General features: G+C 44.4%; 2 protein-coding genes across 3 annotated transcripts in view; both read left to right on the top strand.

Annotated features, from left to right (window-relative positions):
* Nucleotides 1-507, top strand: part of mmd (disintegrin and metalloproteinase domain-containing protein mind-meld) — a 75,723-nt gene extending 75,216 nt beyond the window's left edge. For both annotated transcript variants that reach the window (XM_075891850.1, XM_037434130.2), the window contains one exon: nt 262-507. In XM_075891850.1, coding sequence (XP_075747965.1) covers nt 262-303 — 42 coding nt within the window. In that variant the 3' untranslated portion in view covers nt 304-507. The remainder of the gene's footprint in view (nt 1-261) is intronic.
* A 932-nt stretch (nt 508-1,439) lies between these two features.
* On the top strand, nt 1,440-21,004 carry Sec13 (nuclear pore and COPII coat complex component secretory 13). Its single transcript, XM_037434131.2, has 8 exons — nt 1,440-1,578; nt 1,657-1,768; nt 1,957-2,001; nt 2,071-2,472; nt 6,478-6,605; nt 8,124-8,301; nt 18,726-18,812; nt 20,817-21,004. Exons 2-8 carry the CDS (start codon nt 1,766-1,768, stop codon nt 20,925-20,927), a joined length of 954 nt encoding a protein of 317 aa, XP_037290028.1. The 5' UTR covers nt 1,440-1,578; nt 1,657-1,765; the 3' UTR covers nt 20,928-21,004.
* The last annotated feature ends 1,247 nt before the right edge of the window (nt 21,005-22,251 follow it).

A 22,251-nucleotide genomic window follows, 5' to 3' on the forward strand; every position in this document is an offset into this window, starting at 1 on the left:
CCAGTCCAGCTGGTGGATTGGGGCTGCGTGCAACAAGTGTGCCCTCCCCACACCAGCTGCACACCTCTCCTTGCATTCGAGCAATGAGTCAAAGCTCGTTCAATCGAGGAGATTTGGTCCAGAGAGAGGTGGGTGGCGTGTGCGGGGTACACTCGGCAAGTCTGCAGTTGAGCAGTCTTCTCTTTGTTGGGGGGGAGGACTGCGCAACTGGAGAGATGAGAGGCGGCGACCGCGTGACCCGGTGCGTGTGTCCACTTGCAGATGCCTCCCGGGGATGCTCACCGGAGGAACTACTACAAGTGAGGCCACGGCCGGGACCGCGGGGCGCCGCCGCCGACCCTGACTGCACTGCCGCCCCCTTCCCCATCCACTCTACTGCACTAGTCGTCGTCATCGTAGCGCGCCGCTAGTCTCATTAATCACACGTCAGCAGTGTTGAGTCTGTAGGCATGCGATGCTCTCTCTCTCCTTTGTACTCATGGATGCATTAAAATGACAACCCTTTCACTCTTTCTGTCACCGTGTGGTTTGACATTGAAGGCTGAAGCCACCACCTGTGCTCAGGCAATATTCTTCTCATCATTTCTGGGGCTTTGAGGTTTGAAGACTAATAACGTATGTTCACACGTGCACCAATCTTGAAAACTGCTTTTGTGTTCATCCCAGTATTAAGCACTGCACTGTGCTGCGGAATGCAGACGAATAAACATTGCAGGGCCCCTTTAAATTACGAGTTAAATTTTGCCTATAAAAAAAGATGAAGAATTTCACATAAATGAAAAATATCAACAATTAAGAAAATATAGATATCAGTAATGCAAGTAAGAATTAAAAAAACAACAACAAACCCAAACCGGGGACGCTATTTTTCGAATTCAGCGGGAGCCCCAAAGCCTGCCCGAAAAGCTTGGCGTCAGACAATACTTGACGGCACCCTTTAATGCGGCGGCACTCGGTCAAGACTAGAGCCCAAAATGCCGTACACCCTATACGAAAACTCTTCGCGCCTACTTGACTTAAATCGCGAATAGACAAAAAGCGTTGGGGCCTATTTGTTGATTATGGTGATGCTCTTTGGATGCGCGTCTCATTTGTTCGAAACACGTGGTTCGAAATAACGCGCTCTTACTGATGTCCATGGTCCTAGCGTCTATATGGGAAAACTGTTAGTAAACCCTAAATAAACCTAAAAATAAAGCAGGAAAGCCCGTTTCACGTAAGTACAATGAGTTAAATTTAAACAAAATAAAAATGAGTTTTTATTGAGCTGAAAAGGTAAAAGAAAAAATAAGTCATTGACTAATAAACCCATGAAGGGCCTTATTTATCATTCTCTGCGTGCAAATGTTCATTGCAACATGTCTACAGACAATATAACCGTCTATTCCCCGTTCAAGAGAAATTTATTTGGACAGAACAACATGACGGGGTCATCAAGAAAGACGACGAAGCTGCATGTGTCGCCCACCATTACGTGGCTTTTCCCCGCGTGAGCACGCACAAGGATTCCATCTCCGAGGAACAGCGGCCGCGTGGCAGTGCCTGCTGATCAGGCAGGCGTCCGGGACCTCAACTTGGGTTCGTTCACAGCGATCTTTCGAATCTTTCATCGCGATGCTGGTGAAATGTATCAATTCTGTTTCGCCTTCTCCGCAGTTCCTCGATTCGCCGGTGGCGGTGCTTCGGAGCGAGCCTGCAACGCGTCGTGTGCTCCGAGAACCACCTGGACTTGAGAGAACCGTAGCCCGCCGCAGACTTGGGGACCATGGTAAGACTGCGTGCTGCTATCGTCGTTGCAGGATTTCGTCCACAAAAGAAGAGCTGCACTGGGATGTTCGAGCTAGCGTTCCAGACTAGGCCTAAGCAGAGGCTTTCGCAAGAACTAGAGGCCAAGTTGGCCAAGTTTACAGACGTCACCACTGCCACCGTCAAAGCGAGTTTTTTCTTGCCTTTCAGGTGTCGTTACTGCAGACCATCGACACCGCCCACGAGGACATGATTGTAAGCTTTTCAAGCGTTGTGTAGTGTGCGCGTGCGTTAGAACGTGTGTGTTTGTTCTGTGCTCTGCAGCACGATGCCCAGATGGACTACTACGGCATCCGGCTGGCGACCTGCTCGTCGGACCGTTCCGTCAAGGTGTTCGACATCCGCAACGGGACGCAGAAGCTGGTCGCCGACCTAAAGGGCCACGAGGGTCCCGTGTGGCAGATCGCCTGGGCGCATCCCATGTTTGGAACGGTGCTCGCATCCTGCTCGTACGACCGCAAAGTGATCCTGTGGAAAGAGACCGACGGCACATGGGCTAAGCTGGAGGAGTTCAAGAACCACGAGTCCTCGGTCAACTCCATCTGCTGGGCTCCCCACGAGTTCGGCTTGATGCTGGCGTGCGGCAGCTCGGATGGTGCCGTATCCATCGTGAGCACCTCGGGAGACGGATCCTGGGAAAGCCAGAAAATCAACAATGCCCACACGGTAAGAGCAGGTTTGACCTCACAAGCACGAGGTCACGTGACCCGAGAAGTATGACGTCATTAGTGGGCTAAACTGGCATAGCAGCGATAGGCTTTTGGCACTTTTAAAATGCGCATTTATATTATAAAATTGCACGTTTCAAAAGCCGTTGTTATTGACATCATCAGGTCAAATGCCATTAAAATTACCACTCTGTTCATATGACACATTGCTCGGCCTCTGTGGCACAGGTAAGACACATTGCAATTACTTCACTCTTTGGATTGATGTGAATTGTGTTTGCATTAGAAAGCTTACGTTTTCCACTTTCTAATGACAGCTGGTATTTTTGCCTAGACTGAAACATTATTTCATAGAAATGACTACAGTGTGAGCAAAATGCAGCGTTCTTGCTGTAAAAGCCTTTGTTGTACTGTGAGTACAGCAATACTCTTCATTATAGTAAAATGACAATTTATGTGCCGTTCAATGAAGGGCTATGAGAGGTTTCTAAGAAGAGAGATTGTGTTCAAAGCCATTAGATATTGATGCAGGTTACAACAAATATAAGCAAGCGATGAAAGTTTGTTTAAGAAATTTATTTCTTGATGTCGAACAATATAGGAGTTTCCAATTTACAATGTACTTGGTCCACACGAGGTTGTATTCGATTAATAGTTCATGAATTAATTACTTGAATTTTCCGAATTATGGCTATACCTGCCATGCATTACCGATGAAGGAAAGAAACTAAATCTTTGATATTCCAACAGCAAGCACTTCTCTGGGATTCTATGAAGAGAAAATTTTATGTTAATAAGAAAATTTACAAGGCAGCAGTGAACTTGTCATTTTTCTACTGGCCACGCTCTCGCTTATTGACATTTTTTTTCTTTCACATGCTATTTTACAAGTATTGCTGCTTTGCAAAGCTATGTAGTGTCTCCTGATTACCAGTACTCACTTACCCATCAGTCCTAGAAACTGAAGATTTTGAATAAATTAGACATCTGGCAATAGATTCCTTTTTCCCACAGATGGTGGTACTATCTGTGGAAAAAATATGAAGGCGTTTCGCATCAGTCTCAACACACATCAAATGTGGTGCCACTAAACATTACTAAGTTGGCAAAACATGGTTGGATTATTTCTCCAGACTTGCTTGGTGCAGTGGCCAAGCCTGGCTGCTGCTCCTTCAGTGTATGATGTAATTATATGGGGTTACTGAAATAAATAATCTAACGAGTATCATTACGGAGTGTGCAGTGGAAGTTGGAGGCAGGGTAGTTAGACAGGACACTGGCAAGCTTTCCCAGGAAACGAAGAACCTAATTAAGAAGTGTCAAAGCATAAAAGTGTCAAGTACAACAGACAAAATAGAACTGGCAGAGCTTTCGAAGTTGATTAATAGGCGTAAAGTATGCGATGTAAGAAGGTATAACATGGAGAGAATTGAACACGCTCTGAAAAACGGAGGAAGCGTCAAAGTAGTAAAGAGGAAACTTGGGATAGGCAAAAGTCGGATGTATGCACTAAGGGACAAAGAAGGCAAAATAACTACCAATATGGATAGGATAGTTAAAATAGCGGAGGAGTTTTACAGAGATCTGTACAGTAGCCGAGACAACCACGACCTTAATACTATAAGAACTAGCAGTAACCCAGATGACACCCCACCAGTAATGATAGAAGATGTCAGAAAAGCTTTGGAGAGCATGCAAAGAGGCAAAGCTGCTGGTGAGGATCAGGTAACATCAGATCTGCTGAAAGATGGAAGACAGATTGTGTTAGAAAAACTAGCCACCCTGTTTACGAGGTGTCTCCTGACGGGAAGAGTACCAAAGTCTTGGAAGAACGCTAACATCATCTTAATACATAAGAAAGGAGATGACAAGGACTTGAAGAATTACAGGCCGATCAGCTTGCTCTCTGTAGTGTACAAGCTATTTACAAAGGTAATTGCTAACAGAGTAAAGAAAACATTAGAATTCAATCAACCAAAGGAACAAGCAGGATTTCGAACAAGCTACTCAACAATTGACCACATTCATACTATCAATCAGGTAATAGAGAAATGCTCAGAGTATAACCAACCACTATACATAGCCTTCATAGATTACGAGAAGGCATTTGATTCAGTAGAAATATCAGCCGTCATGCAGACACTGCGAAATCAGGGCGTAGATGAAGTATATATAAACATTCTGGAAGAAATCTACATGGGATCAACTGCTACCATAGTGCTTCATAAAGAAAGCAACAGAATACCAATCAAGGAGGGTGTAAGGCAGGGAGGGGGACACAATCTCCCCAATGCTATTTACCGCGTGCTTACAGGAGGTTTTCAGAAGCCTAGAATGGGAACAGTTAGGGATAAGAGTTAATGGAGAATACCTTAGTAACCTGCGCTTCGCCGATGACATTGCATTGCTGAGTAACTCAGGGGACGAATTGCAACTCATGATTACGGAGTTAGACAACGAGAGCAGAAAGGTGGGTCTTAAAATTAATCTGCAGAAAACGAAAGTAATGTACAACAACCTCGGAAAGGAGCAGCGCTTCGAGATAGGTAATAGTGCACTTGAAGTTGTAAAAGACTATGTCTACTTAGGGCAGGTAATAACCGCAGTGCCTAACCACGAGATTGAAGTAACTAGAAGAATAAGAATGGGGTGGAGTACATTCGGCAAGCACTCTCAAATTATGACAGGTAGATTGCCACTATCCCTCAAGAGGAAGGTATATAACAGCTGTATCTTGCCGGTACTTAGCTACGGAGCAGAAACCTGGAGACTTACAAAGAGGGTTCAGCTTAAATTGAGGACGACGCAGCGAGCAATGGAAAGAAAAATGGTAGGTGTAACCTTAAGAGACAAGAAGAGAGCAGAGTGGATTAGGGGACAAACGGGGGTTAAGGATATCATAGTTGAAATAATAAAGAGGAAATGGACATGGGCCGGGCATGTAGCGCGTAGACAGGATAACCGCTGGTCATTAAGGGTAACTAACTGGATTCCCAGTGAAGGGAAGTGGGTTAGGGGGAGACAGAAGATTAGGTGGGCAGACGAGATTAAGAAGTTTGCGGGTATAAATTGGCAGCAGCAAGCACAGGACCGGGTTAACTGGCAAAACATGGGAGAGGCCTTTGTCCTGCAGTGGACATAGTCAGGCTGATGATGATGATGATGACTGAAAGAAAGCATGCACACGTGTTGCACTGTACATCATGAATGCATGCAAGCGAGCCAGCAGGTTAGGCTATTGTTTCGTGGAAAATTGCAGAATAAGAAAGGTTCCAGCAATGGCTTGGTTGCTCTGTACACAGGTGACATTTTTTAATTGCTTATAAAACTTGCCCACACCTTCACTGGCAATACCACTGGTAAGGTGATGAGTGTTTGGCTTTTTAGAAATATGACTATTTTATGTGACACTGGTTAAGCAATAGGATTAGCAGCAAACAATGTACACTTCGAAGAATAGTGTGCATTCTCTGGTTTACACTTAGCAAAAGCCTGTTAGTCGGCTTTCTATAAAGAATATTTCCTACAAGTCTTCTCGTTCCCTACCTTCTCTCACTTGAAGCATGTCATCCCTCCACGTCCCAGCAAAGGCGTGGAATCCGTATGATGGCTTTAAAGAATATACTGTAGAAATGTTGCACCTGATTGTAAGTTCCCTTTTGTTCTGAGATAAAGGGGTAAACTGACTGGGAATCAAAAGAAAGGAAAGAGTTGAAAGGGAAAATTTTGTCTGTCCGCTAGTGTATGGTCAAGGTTTTAGTGTAGAAAATGAACTTGCTCGCACATGCGCAGTATTTTGCAAGCTGTCAATTAACAAGTCTTATTGCCTTGACTGCAGCGAAAAATGTGGATTGCATCACCTCTTATGTTTCCAGCCACAAGCTAGAAACCAGATGTCGCATTTCCAGATGCCTGCAGAAGTTTTGAAACACTTGATTTTCACTAGGTCCTGTTGTCATTGGAAGACTTATTGAATAAACACATCTGATTTCTTCATTTTCAGATTGGTTGCAATGCTGTCAGCTGGGCCCCAGCCAAAGCCTCTGGCGAAATTTCCCTGGACGACTCCAAAGTCCTCAAGCGTTTTGTGACCGGTGGGTGTGACAACCTGGTGAAAGTGTGGAAGTTCTCGTAAGTGATTTGCTTTTGGCATGTCTGGCGTGTGCATGCGCTATATCTCAGCAGTGAGCGCTGATATGTTTGTCATGGCATCCAGTGGTTGAGCCCTGGCATATCGATTGTAGTTGCATGAGCCACTTCTCAATTACCTTGCATAAAAAAAAATGGGGGACCCTTAATTCGCCTTCAGGAGTAGAACGCGATAGTGATATCCTGGCCTTAGTACATACTTCAACCACTTAGTGCATACCTTTGTTGTATGATGGGACCAGATAAGTTGTGGATTACTACAGTGTTATCGATAAAGCCGAAAGTTGCAGTCATGAAGCCTTTACATATAGCTGCATTTTATGTAATAGGTAGCATGCTTTAAACCACGAGCAATAATAAGCGTGAAATGTTTCTGGGCGAAGCTCCTTATGCCGAGGGTAGTACGTCCATTGTTTGTAGTAGTAGCCACCTCTTGTTTAGTCCTCAGAATGTCCTTTGGATGGCGGTACCTGTATATGATGAATATATGATGAAAATATGAGAGATGGCGATACTTGGAGTGTTTACTAGATGGATGGACGAAAGCATTGTGGCATAGTAGACGCATAACAGTCAATCATTTTTTACAGCACGGCTGAGCCATGCACTGAAAGCACAAGCCAGGCCAGCAGTTGAGAAGGCGATGGGCACGACGCCCAATTACTCTATATTGTGTCCTGCTCTTGAAAGCGAAGCCAACACCACCTTAAGAAAAACTGCCTGGAATGTGAGCCGCGAACGCGCTGCCCACATGTTATATGTCATAACAGGCGTGGTTCTTCTAGGACGCGTTGGCAGATCTCAAGTGTCTTCTATGTTTTTCTACACACTAGTAGAGCGATGCAGAGTAGAACAGGCAAGCCATTAGGCAGTTTTTTTAGTAGCGTTTGTGGCCACTTCGCATGTGTCCTACGAAGATTTATTGGGTACTGTGTATTTTTTATATTACCTTGACCCTAAAGTTGTAAATATAATGTGGCAAATTTATGCTCGAATGGAAGTCCAAGCTGTTCAAATTGACCTTGGGTTCGCATGGCGGCTATACAGCAATGTTCTCTGCAGCTTTTTTAAGGTATAAAAAAATGCTTCATGTGCTCTTTTAGGAACAGGTTATTTCCTAAACTGAGACAGTTGCAAAGTGGCCGATCGCTATTATCTTGAATGAGAATTGTATGTTGTAAAACAAAAATGAAAAAAAAAAACATTTATACAAGTCATGTTTAACATTCATGACTGAAATCCCAGCTTGATATCAACTCGTATGTAAAGGTTCATGACACCATAACTTTTGCACAAGTGGGTTTAAACGTATATTTTGTACAGTTTCCATTGGATTAGTGTGATGTGCTGGTTTAGGAAATATGTTGATCCCAAAAAGGCTCAAGAAATGTCTGATCTTTTAAAAATGGTGTGCTATACTAAGCAAATGATTGCATATTACCTTCACCTATTTCATCAAGATTTATGAGCAGGGTCTACAAGAAAGTGCCACATGTGCAGGGAGGCCGAGTCCAAATGGGTGGAAGAGCACAAGCTGGAGGCCCACTCTGATTGGGTTCGTGACGTTGCTTGGGCCCCGTCACCTGGCCTGGAGTCCCAGAGCACCATTGCCTCCTGCTCCCAGGACCGACGTGTCATTCTTTGGACTAGCACTGACCTGGCCACATGGAACTTCCAGGTTTGCACAATCAGACATGCCATTCATACTTGTACTCTTTCGTTTACTTTAGCGTTACAGTCTGGTTTCTTTAGTTTACTTGAAGGGACAACAAAGAGAAAAAAATATTTTGGATGTATGAGTGATTTACTCTGCCGAAAACACTGTACTAGCTGCAAGAAGACCTTTAGTAGGAGAGAAGACACATGAAAGAAAATGGGAGTGGGGAAAATGCCTGCCACCTGGCAGCTTCTGCACCATTAACCGTGATGCGGTAGTTTTTGGTGGTGTCCACTAGACCTTATGTAGTTCCTTATCTCTAAAAATGGAGTTTGGTAGCCACAGTATGAAAAATTACTTCGAAATTGGGGACGTCACCATAATTTTTCCCCAATGGAATATATTTAGCAATGTGCAAATATTCGTAAGAGTCACTCGGGCATCATAATGTAGCCACCACGGCCAAGTGGCGACAGCTATCGGCACTACACGCTGTAAATGGCCTCCTCCCACAAATGAAGATTCGGCCGTCAAAAGCTCAATACTTCGTTAAAAAAAAAACAGATGCCTACTTATTGCACTACTCAGCGTATTGTGCTGGTTAGCCAGCGCACCTGAAAAGTGGGCCACGCAGACGGTCACAAATATAGAGTGATCTCACACACTTTAAATGCAGTTAGAACCCCCGCAGGGGCGCCTGCGCAAGCAGGCGTTTGGTGTGTAGCGACACCACGGACCCGAGCTAACGGGGGAGTTTCTACTCCCTCCCACGCCTAGCCGTGCGTGGCTTTGCCGTGTCCGGGGAAAAGGGGATCCTGGGGGTTGAGCCGATGCTGGGTGATATTACCTTTAAGGCCCCTTGGCAGAGGCAACACACCCCTTTGGCCCCGGCTTCACGTAGACGGCACCCCCGGATTGACCCGCCCGGGGGGAATCGGCAGTTGCCTTTTCCTGTCTCCACCTCACATCTTCGTCTTTTCTCTCACTTTAAATCTTTCCTATCCTCTACTCACTTCCATTGACTTCCGTGTTTCCTGGCGGCAAGGGTTAACCCTGTGTGGCTATCCTACCTTGGATACACCATATTCGGTTATAGTGGTGGCGTACAGCTGGTGTCTGCGGGGCCTGTACTTACAGACCCTGCAGCGTCCCCTTGTAGGACTCCATAGTGGGTGGCTGGCGCTGCTGCCGAAAGTAAACATTTACTTATGGCTTGTTCCTTCCCCCCACTCCCTGATCGCCCTCAGAAAAGAGGGCGCACCGATGAAGTTTTCCAGTTTTTTGGTAACCAGAAAGTATTTTTTCCCCGATTCCATGTTATCCACGCTGACACACCCGGCAAATCAGTGCGAACACTATCACCTTTTCTAGTATCAAAGTCTTTGACGGAAATCTTTGGCCCAGGATATAAAGCAACGAGAATGGCAAGTGGTGACCTTCTGTTGGAGCCCCGCGACCAGAAACAATATGAAAAAGTGTCTAATCTAGTGAAATTTGGAGATACCAAATTAATAGTAACCCCACACCGAACCATGAACACCACTCGTGGCGTTGTTTCAGATGATGACCTGTTAGGGCTGACGAAGGTTGAACTCCTGGAGAGTTTTAGCGAACAGAATGCCATCAACGTGAAACGAAGTAGGATGAGGCGCGATGGCAAAGAAATCCAGACTAAGCACCTGATACTTACTTTCAATTCAAGTGTACTGCCTGACTTTGTTGAGGCTGGGTACATCATGCTTCGAGTGAGGCCATATATACCGAACCCTCTCCGATGTTTCAAATGCCAGCGGTTCGGCCACAGTTCTCAGAACTGCCGAGGCCGCCTAACTTGTGCGAAATGCAGTTCTGACGAACACACATCTGATGCCTGTAAAAACTCTCCTCACTGTGCGAACTGTAACGGGGAGCATGCCGCATACTCACGGTCATGCCCAAGCTGGAAAAAAGAAAAGGAAATTGTCACGATTAAGGTAACACAAAACATTTCATTTAGGGAGGCACGAAGGCATGTGTCCTACCTGCCAGAAACCAGCTTTTCCAAAGTGGCGCGTCAGGGGGCAGCGCCACGACGGCCCCCGGCGCCTGTCTGGCACACACGTAGTGAGCCGGCGGTGACGCCATCTGCCCCCTTGGTGGTTGCAGCCAGTGCTGCTCCGCCATCGAAGAAGGACCCACCAACCTCTGGGCTGGGGGCTCTTTAGAGGCGAGGCCCTCAAAACAAATGCAGCGCTAGCAAGAGCGCGTGTCCAGCGCCTCGCAAGAGGCAATGGACACAACACTGAGCGTGAGGGCGCAGCCAGCGCCTAAGGATTGGCGCGACTCTGTCGACCGATCCAAAAAAGAAAAATCTCGTGTCACGGCCCCTGGAAAGGGTTCGTGAGCTTACTTTCCATCCTTGAGCACAGAACACAAAACACATCTAAAATGGACACACAAATACTATAGTGGAATGCCAGAGGCCTATTTAATAACCTAGATGATATCAAAGACTTGCTTAATGACTATCAGCCAAAAGTGTTCTGTGTTCAAGAAACTCATTTAAAGTCGACTCATGTGAATTTCTTAAATCAATATGTGGTTTTTCGTAAAGATCGAAATGGTGGCAATTTCTCTTCTGGAGGTGTGGCCATCATTGCACAAAGAAGCGTAGCATGCCAGCACATTGTGCTACAAAGCTCTCTTGAGGTTGTGGCTGTTCGCGCTATTCTATTCAACCGTCTTATATCTATCTGCTCGATCTACATAGCCCCTGACAAACCATTCAATAAAACAGAGTTCGAAAAGCTTATTGATCAGCTTCCAGAACCATATGTGTTAATTGGAGATTTTAATGCTCACAGTTTGCTATGGGGTGATACCAAATGTGATGAGAGAGGTTGTGCAATAGAAAACTTTCTTCTCACATCTGGAGCCTGCCTGCTCAATAAGGCAGAGCCAACATACTTCAGTACCACACACAATACATATTCATGCATAGATTTAGCCATTGGGTCACCGTCACTCCTACCTTACTTAGATTGGAAAGTTATTAATAATCCATATGGAAGTGACCATTTTCCAACTCTTTTAGCAACAAAACAACGGGATGACCGGCCGTCTTATCCCAAAAAGTGGAACTTTCCTGTTGCAAACTGGGTGAAATTCAGAGAGCTATGTACACTACACCTCGAAGAGGTACACCATTTGGAAGTAGAAGAGATGGCCAACTATATTTCGGAATACCGTATACACGCGTGTAAGGGCCGCACCCGTGTAAGGGCCGCATCCCGTTTTTAAGAAGCACATATTAAAAAAAAAAAAGTTGTGTGTAAGGGCCGCATCCGCACTTTCCTTGACCCATGCGTATTCAAAATGCGGTTGCGTGTGTGAGCTACTAGGCGTTGTCAGTAGATGGCGTTAGAGAACGCAATTCTCATCATCACCATATAGTACATCATTAGAATAATTTGTTGGTTTTCTTCATGCTAATATGTTCATGAAGTTGGCTAAAAATTTTTAGTTTTTTTAGTAGTGTTCATACACCCGCCAACTAAAGGTTAAAGCAGGATTTTATCTTTAACTTCTGACACTTCTATACAAACGCGCTATCCATATCGGCATTAGCATCACCAACTTTGGTGTTTGTGCGTTGTTCGGTCATTGTGCTGTTCAGCCTGCCATGTGCTCGAGTTTTGCGCACCGTTGAATGACTCTGGGACTCCAGCTAGTTTTCTGCGGGGCGTTTACGTTTTCGCACGATGGGCAAGCAGCTGAATAGCTATACAGCTGGCTATAAGTTGAAGGTGATCGAGTTTGCCCTCGAGCACGGGAAACGGGCCGCCGGCAGAAAATTCGACGTTGACGAGAAGTGTGTTCGACGTTGGTGCGCCCAGAAGAAAGCCTTGCAGAACACCAATATCAAAAAGCACGCTTTCCGAGGAAAACAGTGCAAGTATCCCGATTTGGAAGAGGAGTTGCTCCGCTATGTGACTGAGGTGCAGAACGATGGTTTTGCGCTCACTACAGACATGCTGCGCATGAAGGCACTAGCCTTGGCACGTGCGAAAAATATACCGGCCGGGGATTTCAAGGCTAGTGCTGGCTGGGTGCGAAGGTTTATGAAAAGAAAGGGACTCTCTTTTCGGCGAAGGACCACGCTGTGCCAGCGGCTGCCAGAAGACTATACCGACAAGGTGCTTAGTTTTCACAAGCATGTCATCGGCCTGCGCCATCAGCACAGTTATTTGTTGTCGCAAATAGCGAACGCTGATCAAACTCCTGTGTGGTTTGACTCTCCCGAGAACTACACAGTCGAAGTAAAAGGCAAGAAGTGTGTCGCCGTGCGGACTACCGGCGCTGAGCGCCAACGCTGCACCGTGATGCTTTGTGTGACCGCGGACGGGCGGAAGCTACCCGCGTACGTTGTTTTGAAAAGGAAAAGAATTTCGAACGAAGTTTTCCCCAAGGGCATCATAGTTAGAGCCCAAGAGAAGGGATGGATGAACGATGATTTGGTGCTAGACTGGGTGAAAAGTGTTTGGCAGAACAGACCGGGAGCTTTGTTGGCCAAACATTCACTTTTAGTATTGGATAGTTTCCGCGGCCACCTTACCGATAAGGTGAAGGAGCAGCTGCGCCGTGTCGGCACAGACATGGCCGTGATTCCAGGCGGCGGCCTCACAGAAATGTTGCAACCATTGGATGTGAGCGTGAATAGACCATTCAAAGTTGAATTCCGAAGACTCTACACGGAATGGATGGCAACCGGCAACCATGAGCACACGCCGACCGGACGGCTGAAGAGGGCACCGCTTGCTACTGTTCTCGGTTGGATATTGTCGGCGTGGAGCTCGGTGTCGACGGACATTGTGTCCCGAAGTTTTAAGGTCACTGGGATATCCAACAGCCTGGATGGCACCGAAGATGACTGTTTGTGGAATGATGGTGCTCCGCAACACACTATCTCGGACTCTGAGTTAGAGGACTCGTCGAGTGACGACGATTAAGCGCTACGTGGCATACTGCAATAAACGCTCTTCGTTCACTAACTGGTACGTTGTTTTTAGTTCACCAAAAAAAAGTTCCGTGTATGGGCCGCAACCTGAAAATTAGCCCTCACTTCCTGAAAAAAAAAAGTGCGGCCCTTACACGCGTTTATACGGTATGTTCTTACTTGTGCAAAAAAGTGCATACCGCAGTCCAGGAATGAAAAGGTTAACGCAAAGCCATAGTGGAATCGGGAGTGTGAAATCGCTAAAAAACGGCAAAACAAAGCATGGAGGGTTTTTTCTCGCTACCCAACAGCAGAAAACTTGATAACCTTTAGAAGCTGCAAAGCGAATGGCAGGCGTGTTCGCCGTATAGCCAAACGGGAAAGCTGGACACGCTATATATCCTCAATAAACTCCTACACAGACATCAGCAAGGTTTATAATAGGGTGCATAAACTTAAAGGACAAGGCCCAAATCCCTTCCCTTTGGTGAATGACTGCGGTGATACAATAGAAGAACAGGCAAACGCTCTTGGCGTACACCTCGAGGAAATGTCAAGCTCAGAAAACTATATCACTATGCCACAAAAGCATAGCTGAAAGTGTACCTCTGTGCCGGAACAAGCCTCGATCAGACGGATACAATAAACCACTAACAGTATATGAACTGAAGCTCGCCCTTGGTTCCTGTGGAAGTTCTGCTCCTGGTTCTGATACAATTACTTATGAAATGATCAGAAATCTCCCTGATGAAACCCTGAACTGCCTTTTAGCACTTTACAACAAGATTTTCAGTACCGGCAAAATACCCTCTGCTTGGAAAGAGGCAATAGTACTACCAATCCTTAAACAGGGCAAAGATCCCTCTTCGGTAAATAGTTACAGGCATAACGCCCTCACAGGCTGCCTACTCAAAGTGTTTGAAAAAATGATTAACCGCCGCTTGGTCTATTACTTGGAGTACAATGGCATATTGGACCCATGCAAGTCTGGTTTCCGTACAGCTAGATTCACAGCCGACAATCTTGTCCTCCTCGAGTCGTATATACGTGACGCGTTTGTACACAATCAATACTGTCTGTCTGTTTTCTTCGATCTTGAGAAGGCATATGATACTGCCTGGCGATATGGAATCTTGCAAGATCTACTGTCTTTCGGAATATGTGGCAGGCTTATTACCATCTTAAAAGATTACCTGTCTGAAAGGAAGTTCCGTGTAAGAATAGGTACTGTGTTATCGCGCACATTTCTTCAAGAAAATGGAGTGCCGCAGGGAGGAGTATTAAGCTGCACACTATTTATAGTTAAAATGAACTCTCTTCACTCTGTTATTTCACCTGCGATATCGTACTCATTATGCGTGGACGACATTCAAATTAGTTTCAAATCGTGTAACTTGACTGTATGCGAACGCCAGATACAGTTAGGTGTTAACCGACTTGCAAAATGGGCTGACGAGAATGGTTTTAAGTTTAACGCTAACAAGACTACTAGTGTGCTGTTCTCGAGACGACGAGGTGTGCATCCTGACCCCTGCATACTGATGAATGGACAAAACATAGTCATCACGAAAGAACAAAAATTCCTCGGTGTAATTTTTGATTCCAAACTCACCTTCATCCAGCACATAAAACAGCTTAAGTTAAAATGTCTCAAGACCATGAACCTTTTAAAGATTTTATCGCATCAGTCGTGGGGGACAGACAGGCACTGTCTCATATCTCTGTTTCGAAGCCTGGTTCTGTCACGCATAGACTATGGATGCATAGTATATCAGTCAGCTTCAAGGACAGCACTGAAAATGTTGGACCCTGTATACCACCTAGGTATCCGTCTGGCACTTGGTGCCTTTCGTACCAGCCCTATTCAAAGCCTTTATGCAGAGTCAGATCAGTGGCCACTAGACTATCAGCGCACGCATCTAGGAGTCAACTATGCGGTTAAGATCATGTCTCTGAAGCAGCGCCCATGTAAAACACTTATGAACGATGTGTCTACTACCCAGTTATACCTAAACCGTCCTTCTATCGCCCCACCGTTTCCATTGGCAATAAGACCTGCAGTAGAAAAACTTGCAATTTTCTTCAATGACTTGGCGGAAAGTAACCATGTCGAACACATCCCTCCCTGGCAGCAATGTCCAGTCACTTGTGGCTGGTCTTTCAAAGACATCATAAAGGAAAATTGACCAAGTGCACTTTTTGAGCAACATTTCTTGGCCCTTGAACACAAATATCGTTCAACCGCGTTCTTCTCTGATGGCTCAAAATCTCAAACATCTGTATCTTGTGCAGCCTATGGACAAAAGTTCTCGGACACCAGAACCATGCATACACCTACCAGCATTTTCACAGCGGAAGCCTATGGTATCCTGCTTATTATACAACACATTAAACAACACAAGATACAAAAGTCTATAGTGTACACAGATTCTTTAAGTGTTGTCAGGGCCCTGTCTTGTGGCAAGTACAGCAAGAACCCTACTTTCAACAAGCTCCTTAACGAAATCTATGCAGCCTACAACTTAAAACTTTCGATTGTTATTTGCTGGGTTCCAGGTCATTCTGGAATTGCGGGCAATGAAATAGTGGACAAGAATGCACGAGAAGCCGCTGGTCGGCAAACCATAGATATAACCTCCGTTCCGGGTGTAGATCTAAAACCTGTTGTACGTAGAGGTCTACGCAACCACTGGCTAGCTGAATGGGGCAGAGAAGTCGACAACAAACTCCACCTTGTAAAACCCCAGCTGAGAAAAGTTATCCCCCAAAAACTCAACAGGTTTGCCGAAGTCACTCTAACACGGCTCAGAATAGGTCACACTTATGCCACACATAAACACCTTTTGACAGGCACTGATGCACCTACATGTATACACTGTGGAGAGAGTCTAACCGTTGTGCATGTCCTCATACAATGTCCTGTGCTTCACCAAGCACGACTGACCCATTTCAGGGAGCTCTATCGATATATCCCACTTCATCCAGCGCTGTTTTTATCACTTGATGCAGTGGTTGACCTTAAGAGACTTCTTCATTATCTTGGGAAAGCGAAATTTTTAACAATGATATCATTCCATCCTAGGCACCAGGCTGCGCCTCAAGTGTGAGGTACCCCCTGGTGCATAAAAAGTATGTCTGAGCCTTCGCAGTTCTTGCTCAGGCAAGGACTTCAGCTGCGAGGGTCTTGGGCCTTGCAGACTAATTTATCAGCACAGACTTAAGCCAACAAAATGAAGGTTTTAGCAAAGTGACATTCCTTTTTTTTTTTTAAAACGAAGTGACATTCTTTTTAAATGTACTGCGTTTTAAATGGTTCGTAGATATTTGTTTTAATTTTTAATCATGTTTTAATCGTTTGTTTTAATTTTTAAACTAATAACCGAAATGAAACAACACTTGCACTGGCGCTCTTTGGCCTTAGATGCCCTTGCGCCAATAAAACTTAACGTAATAGTGCAGTTAGAACAGCTTATCTTGTCTTTAATCTACAAAAAGGATTGCTCACACTTGAAAGTCGCCCAGGATTGGAAATTTTCCCTATTGAAAATTACTTATGAGCGTATTCAGCACAGCCGCTGTTCGCAACTCACACATTTACAAACGTTAAGCGGCACTGCCGCAGATTTTAGGCTGTGCATAGACTACGAAACTGCGCCGTGCTGTGGCTTCGTTCAGTTCACAGTGTGATGCAATACTGTAAATTAATGGTAAGCAAACCGGCCGTTGTCTTACTGTGGGCTCTTGTTCAACCCTAAAACATTTTTTCCTAACCCAGTCATTAAAAAACGGTAAATGGCGAATCCTTGGGGTGGCGATTATGGGGGAGGGGTGAGGGTGTACAGCTGTTCACCCAGTCACTCTCCTTTTCCTCTCTCCTGCACACACAAAAAAATCAGGGCACTCCTTTTGCCGTCTGGTCATTTCGCCTTTTCGTGGGACGCCATTTTTATTCCCCAGCTGTGTGAGCAGCACGGGGACTCAAACCCAACAGTCGCTGACAAGCGGACTTGTCTTCTTTAAGGCTGCCTCGAACAAGAGCCTCTCTCCCCTTTATGCTTGGTCACTTACCCTTGATTGAACGGGTACCGACAAAAAAACTTTTGACTGTTTGTTTCTTTTTCTTTCCCTGCAAAGTGTTGCGGGGACCTGTTGGTCCTAACTCAGCATGTCGTTTTCTGCTGCGCAGGACAAATAATTACAGGCTCCTTATTACCTCCCAGTTTCGGTTTGAGATAGCTCCAAAAACGAGCTGCCTGGTGCAGCTGTCGCCACTTAGTCTGTGCAACGCTCATCCGCATCAGCACACAGAACTGGGATTCACTTCTGCGCGGTCTGCATTAACGCAGCAAAATAAATATGGCGGCTATGACGTGAGGGGAGGGAGAGGGTTGTCACCATGGGGTTACTTGAAAATTCATGTAAAATGCCTTGCAAACTAATTTGCTGTATTTTTCAGATGATATATTCATGTTTATGGTAATGGATGTTTGTAAGCTATCTTGGCCACAAAATTTTGTTTCAGTACTCCTTTAATGACAGCACTCTGAATGTTGGTCTTGCCTCTTTGTCTTCATTGCAGCGGCATTTACTGTATACATAATAAGAATATTCACGAAAGATTCAGGCATGTTCTGTTCCACGTAATCCTAAATTCCATTATGTCTGCTTCAAGCTTGCACTAGAACAGTTCCTTCTGTTTCAAAACTTCCTTTTTAACTGGCTTGACCACCACTGTCCTCATCTCATCTGACAATCGGTCGTTTGTCAGAGTTGAAGGCACTGCTGCTCGAGTCCTCGCAGAAGGAACCAATGGGCACACCCATAGCATAATCAGTGCACACACACTGGTTGTCTGTCCATCAGATAAATAAAATATGAGTGAATGATTGTCCCCGATCACCAAGGGACAATCGGATTCTATGATCATCAAATAAGTGAGCGTGTAGGCATGTTATCACCCTTGGCATAATGGTGTCATTTGTAAATGTTGGTGTCCACAGTTGAGATCAGAACCCCTGTAGACAATAAATAAGCGATCATGAAGCAATCACATGTGGAGAAATTGGAAGCCAGATAGACATAAGCTTTCACAAGTACAGTAAACTAAAACCACTCATGGGACAATAAACTTACCGTTACAGCTGGGCAGACATGCTAGCAATAGTTGATATGCCTGCCTGAAAAACAGCCAAAAAGAAGACATTTGCATCCCCACAGCGTAACAGCAGTTGCTGTGCAAGAGTTGAAAAATTGGTGCTGCTGCTTTTTTTTTTTTTTTCTCCATCATGCATACAGGCACCGCCGTAGTTGCTTTGACCACTTTGAACTAGTTCGTAGCACCGTGTGTTTAGAACAGTGGTGCTCATGGGGCCACTGATCTATTGGCGACCTTCAAATGCTGCAGCACAATAGACTGGGTAATGTTGAAACAATACTGATTTGGTGATATAGAAGGGACCTCCTTTTTCAGATTCTTGCTACCTTTGATGATGTCATCTGGCATGTGTCCTGGTCTGTCACTGGCAACATTCTGGCTGTCTCTGGAGGAGATAACAAGGTTAGTTTCATGCAGTGCTTGCAAGGAATGCATTAAGTGGTTCTGCTCAATGACAGTGCAACACAAGCATATTCTGTGTGGGCCAGGAATGAGCTGACATGCAAATGTTCAGGAAAGGAGCATTTCTCATCAAGATGGCACACATGTGGTGCAGGAAGCGTTCCTAACTTCCAGCACCTTTTATTCGTCAACACAATGGCTGGTACATTTGACATCATGCGACAACACCAATTGGCTTTTTAGGGTGTCAATCTCCGTGGCAGCTAACAATCGCATCTCGAAATAACACTGCCTCAATTTGACACACTTATTAACAGTTCTTCATAGGTCACATCCGAAAGTGTAAAAAATTCATTTGGAACACCGTCTGTTCCATTGTTTTGTCACTGTGCTTACACTACCCGGACATCAAAGATAGGTGACACCCTGTCATGTGCTTTAAAGCATGTGTTTCTTTCGTATCCACCGCTTGAAGGTTTAGCCAGCAAGTGAAGTTTTTGCCCGCCTAGGATCCTTCATATTTAAATCATAATTAATACAAACAACAACCCTTTATAGTTTGTATTATTGCCGGTTTTTATTAACAAGTTAATTGAAGTAATTTGTCACGGCCACTAACAGGAGTGCTCTAGTTCATACCCTGGGCACAAAATCACCGCAGAGATCAGCTATGTGATATCAAACAACTGTAAAGATATTGCTAGTTGTTGGGCGGGTGGTATGTAACACTCAAATACAACAAGGCTAGCTCAAAGTGGTGCAATATTTGGAAGTTGTGGACATTCAGGAAATGTGATGTCATTTTAAAAAAGTGCCTCACTGTCATTTTAAAAATGTAATTTTAATGATGTCATTTTAAAAAGTGCCCAGCCAGTCTATCTCTCTCATGAACAATGTAGCCAGAAGGTTAAAATTCAACATAATGAATAGCATAGCTGAGCCGAGTTTGTTACACAAACCGGAAATAGATTGTGGCAATCTACAAGAAAATAAGTCATCAGTTTTAGTTAGCAGACCATGCCATGGGCATCAGCAGAAAAGCCTCAAGAACACTTCTCACCCAAGGTGCACTAGTGCTTTCCCCCTCCCCACCCATGATGCAACACTGGTTTGCTGTCCTAACTGCCCAAATTCTTGGTGCTGTTAACATTCAGAACCTTCAAAATTGCCGGCACCTGTGTCAGAACCTCTGCTACAAATTTATGAGCACCTTTATGAGGATTGCAAAACGTGCGCACCATGATTGTTGCCTTTTGTGTGTTTACGATTGTTCAATTTTGAGGCCTCAGTATCTCTGCAGCTAGGGCAGGTACAACAATAGTTCTTTTTGCAGTGTAAAACCTGTATAATGCAAGCAAGGGAGCAGAATTTAGAGCACAAGCCTTTTTAATTAATTACTCCTCAAAATGGGAAAACAATTCCAACTGCTTTTGACAGTGAATAGTTCACTTTATTGTAAAATAACCAAGAGAGGTATAAAACAAAAACTCTTGCATACTTTCAATCTATAATCATTAGTCTGTTGGCATATACTAAATATCACTTTTAATTAAACACTTTTTTTCTATGGTGCCCTTAAACAATAGGGGGTGAACTTATCTCAGGAACAAAATGAGTTACAGTAAAACTAATTAAATATTTGAAATCGGCAGAAAAGTGCATAAGTGCAGTTTTATCAAGATCAAGATCACTGAAGAAATAAACAAAAATATGTCTAAGACCAGTCTGCCCCCTTAAAGTGCACGCTTCACAGAATTCTGGCTGCACCAGCAGCTGCTTGCACGACGAGAGGCATTAGCTAAAACGAGATTTCCCGCGGGCGACTTCGCTATCTTGGTTCGATTAATCAAGTGTAAGTACACTAGACAACGTGATCAAAATCTCTTGCTTACAGCTTTGCCATAAGACAGTTTTCATGGCACCACTACCTGAACTTTTTTTATTGTGAGGTTCCATTTAAACCTCAAAGCTAACTATGGAATTTCGTATGTTTTATGTTCGCAGGTGACTTTGTGGAAGGAGACTGTGGATAGCAAGTGGGTCTGCATAAGTGATGATGCCAAGAGCCAAAACGCCCCTGCAGCTGCTGTAGGAAGTGCTGAGAGGAACCTCTAGGCTAAGAAAACATTGGACTATTTTGTAATTGTTGATGAAGCAAAATTTTGTTTATAATAAATTTCCGGACTTTGATATATCTGTATTATTCTTGTATGTCTAGTCATCGGCAAGTGCAGCAGGCCAGTTTTAGTCCAGGTGCCTAATTTCTGAGGGCATTGATCATCGTAGCGTTATTTTCCTTCAGTCTGACGCCTGTCGCAGCATGATGGCAGTCTCAATATATGTATACTTGTGTTTATGTACACTGGCCTTGATTGATACAGTTTCAAAGCATTTCAGCAGAAAACACATTTGTGCCCAGAAAAGTAGCTGCACACACAATTATGAAAGAGCAATGAAGTGCCATCACATATGGTTAAGAATGCAACAGTTTGCTTATAAAAACTGCATAGGAAGAAGAAAATTGCAATTAAAGCAGTTGTGTAAAATGTAGAACTTGAACCTTGATACAATTAATGTGGATAGGACATTGGTTAGAACGAAGCGAGTGACTAAAAGCTTTTTCATAGTTACAAATAATTACGAAATCATTTTTGTGGCAGATGTGACTTTGGAGGTTTGAGTGTATAGATATGCACACTGCCAACTGGCCAAGGTACAGAAACTTTTGCATCAACACATGCAGCGGAATGGTTACCTGCAGAATAACTTCAATTTGTACACTTCGAACCTGGCATACTGAGAGCAAAGCGCTAAATGCGATAGCATTAAAAGGCTTTTTTCACAAATTGCAAATGCAAATAAGCACTCCAGTGTGAGTGAGGATTAAACCCAGGTAGTTTTGGGAGGCAGGTGTTCTATTGGTGCTATTGCTGGAAACTTCAGAAAAAACTCCATATAAATGTGGTGTGGTGGAAGGAGTCTATGTATATATTGCGTGGCAGATTCATTGAATCGCGGTAGGCGTCAGACGAGTGAATTGCACAAGGAGTTCCTCATTTTAAGGCATCAGCCGCAAAAGCATCGACAAACCGGTCAGCTGCATAGGTTTGCGTGTTGCCTTGCGGACTTTTAGTGGACCTTTCTCTGATTTGCAAAAAATAATTATAGCATAGTGAGCCCTTAACATCTGTAAATGTTAGTCATCCTAGGATAGCTTGAAACAGCCAATATAACATGCACAGTAGTTTGTGTTCTTACCGCATGGTTGAGACGTGCACCGAAAAATGAAGCCAAGCTAGCAATGAACCCTTTTCATAATTTGCATGTGCGCTTCTCTGCGCTGCACATTTGCCCAAGACAGTCCTAGTTGAGCGTGCTTATCTATTATGAGTGTTTATATCGAAAGAACAAACTACATTTTCTTCATCATAACACATGC

This window comes from Rhipicephalus microplus, chromosome 1 (assembly GCF_043290135.1).
Source record: "Rhipicephalus microplus isolate Deutch F79 chromosome 1, USDA_Rmic, whole genome shotgun sequence".
Lineage (NCBI taxonomy): Eukaryota > Metazoa > Arthropoda > Arachnida > Ixodida > Ixodidae > Rhipicephalus > Rhipicephalus microplus.

Bases quoted from the DNA above. Each gene is read 5' to 3' on its own strand.
- Sec13 (XM_037434131.2), top strand. The intron at 2,002-2,070 runs GTAAGCTTTTCA...TGTGCTCTGCAG, and splicing joins CCGCCCACGAGGACATGATT to CACGATGCCCAGATGGACTA. The intron at 8,302-18,725 runs GTTTGCACAATC...CTCCTTTTTCAG, and splicing joins TGGCCACATGGAACTTCCAG to ATTCTTGCTACCTTTGATGA.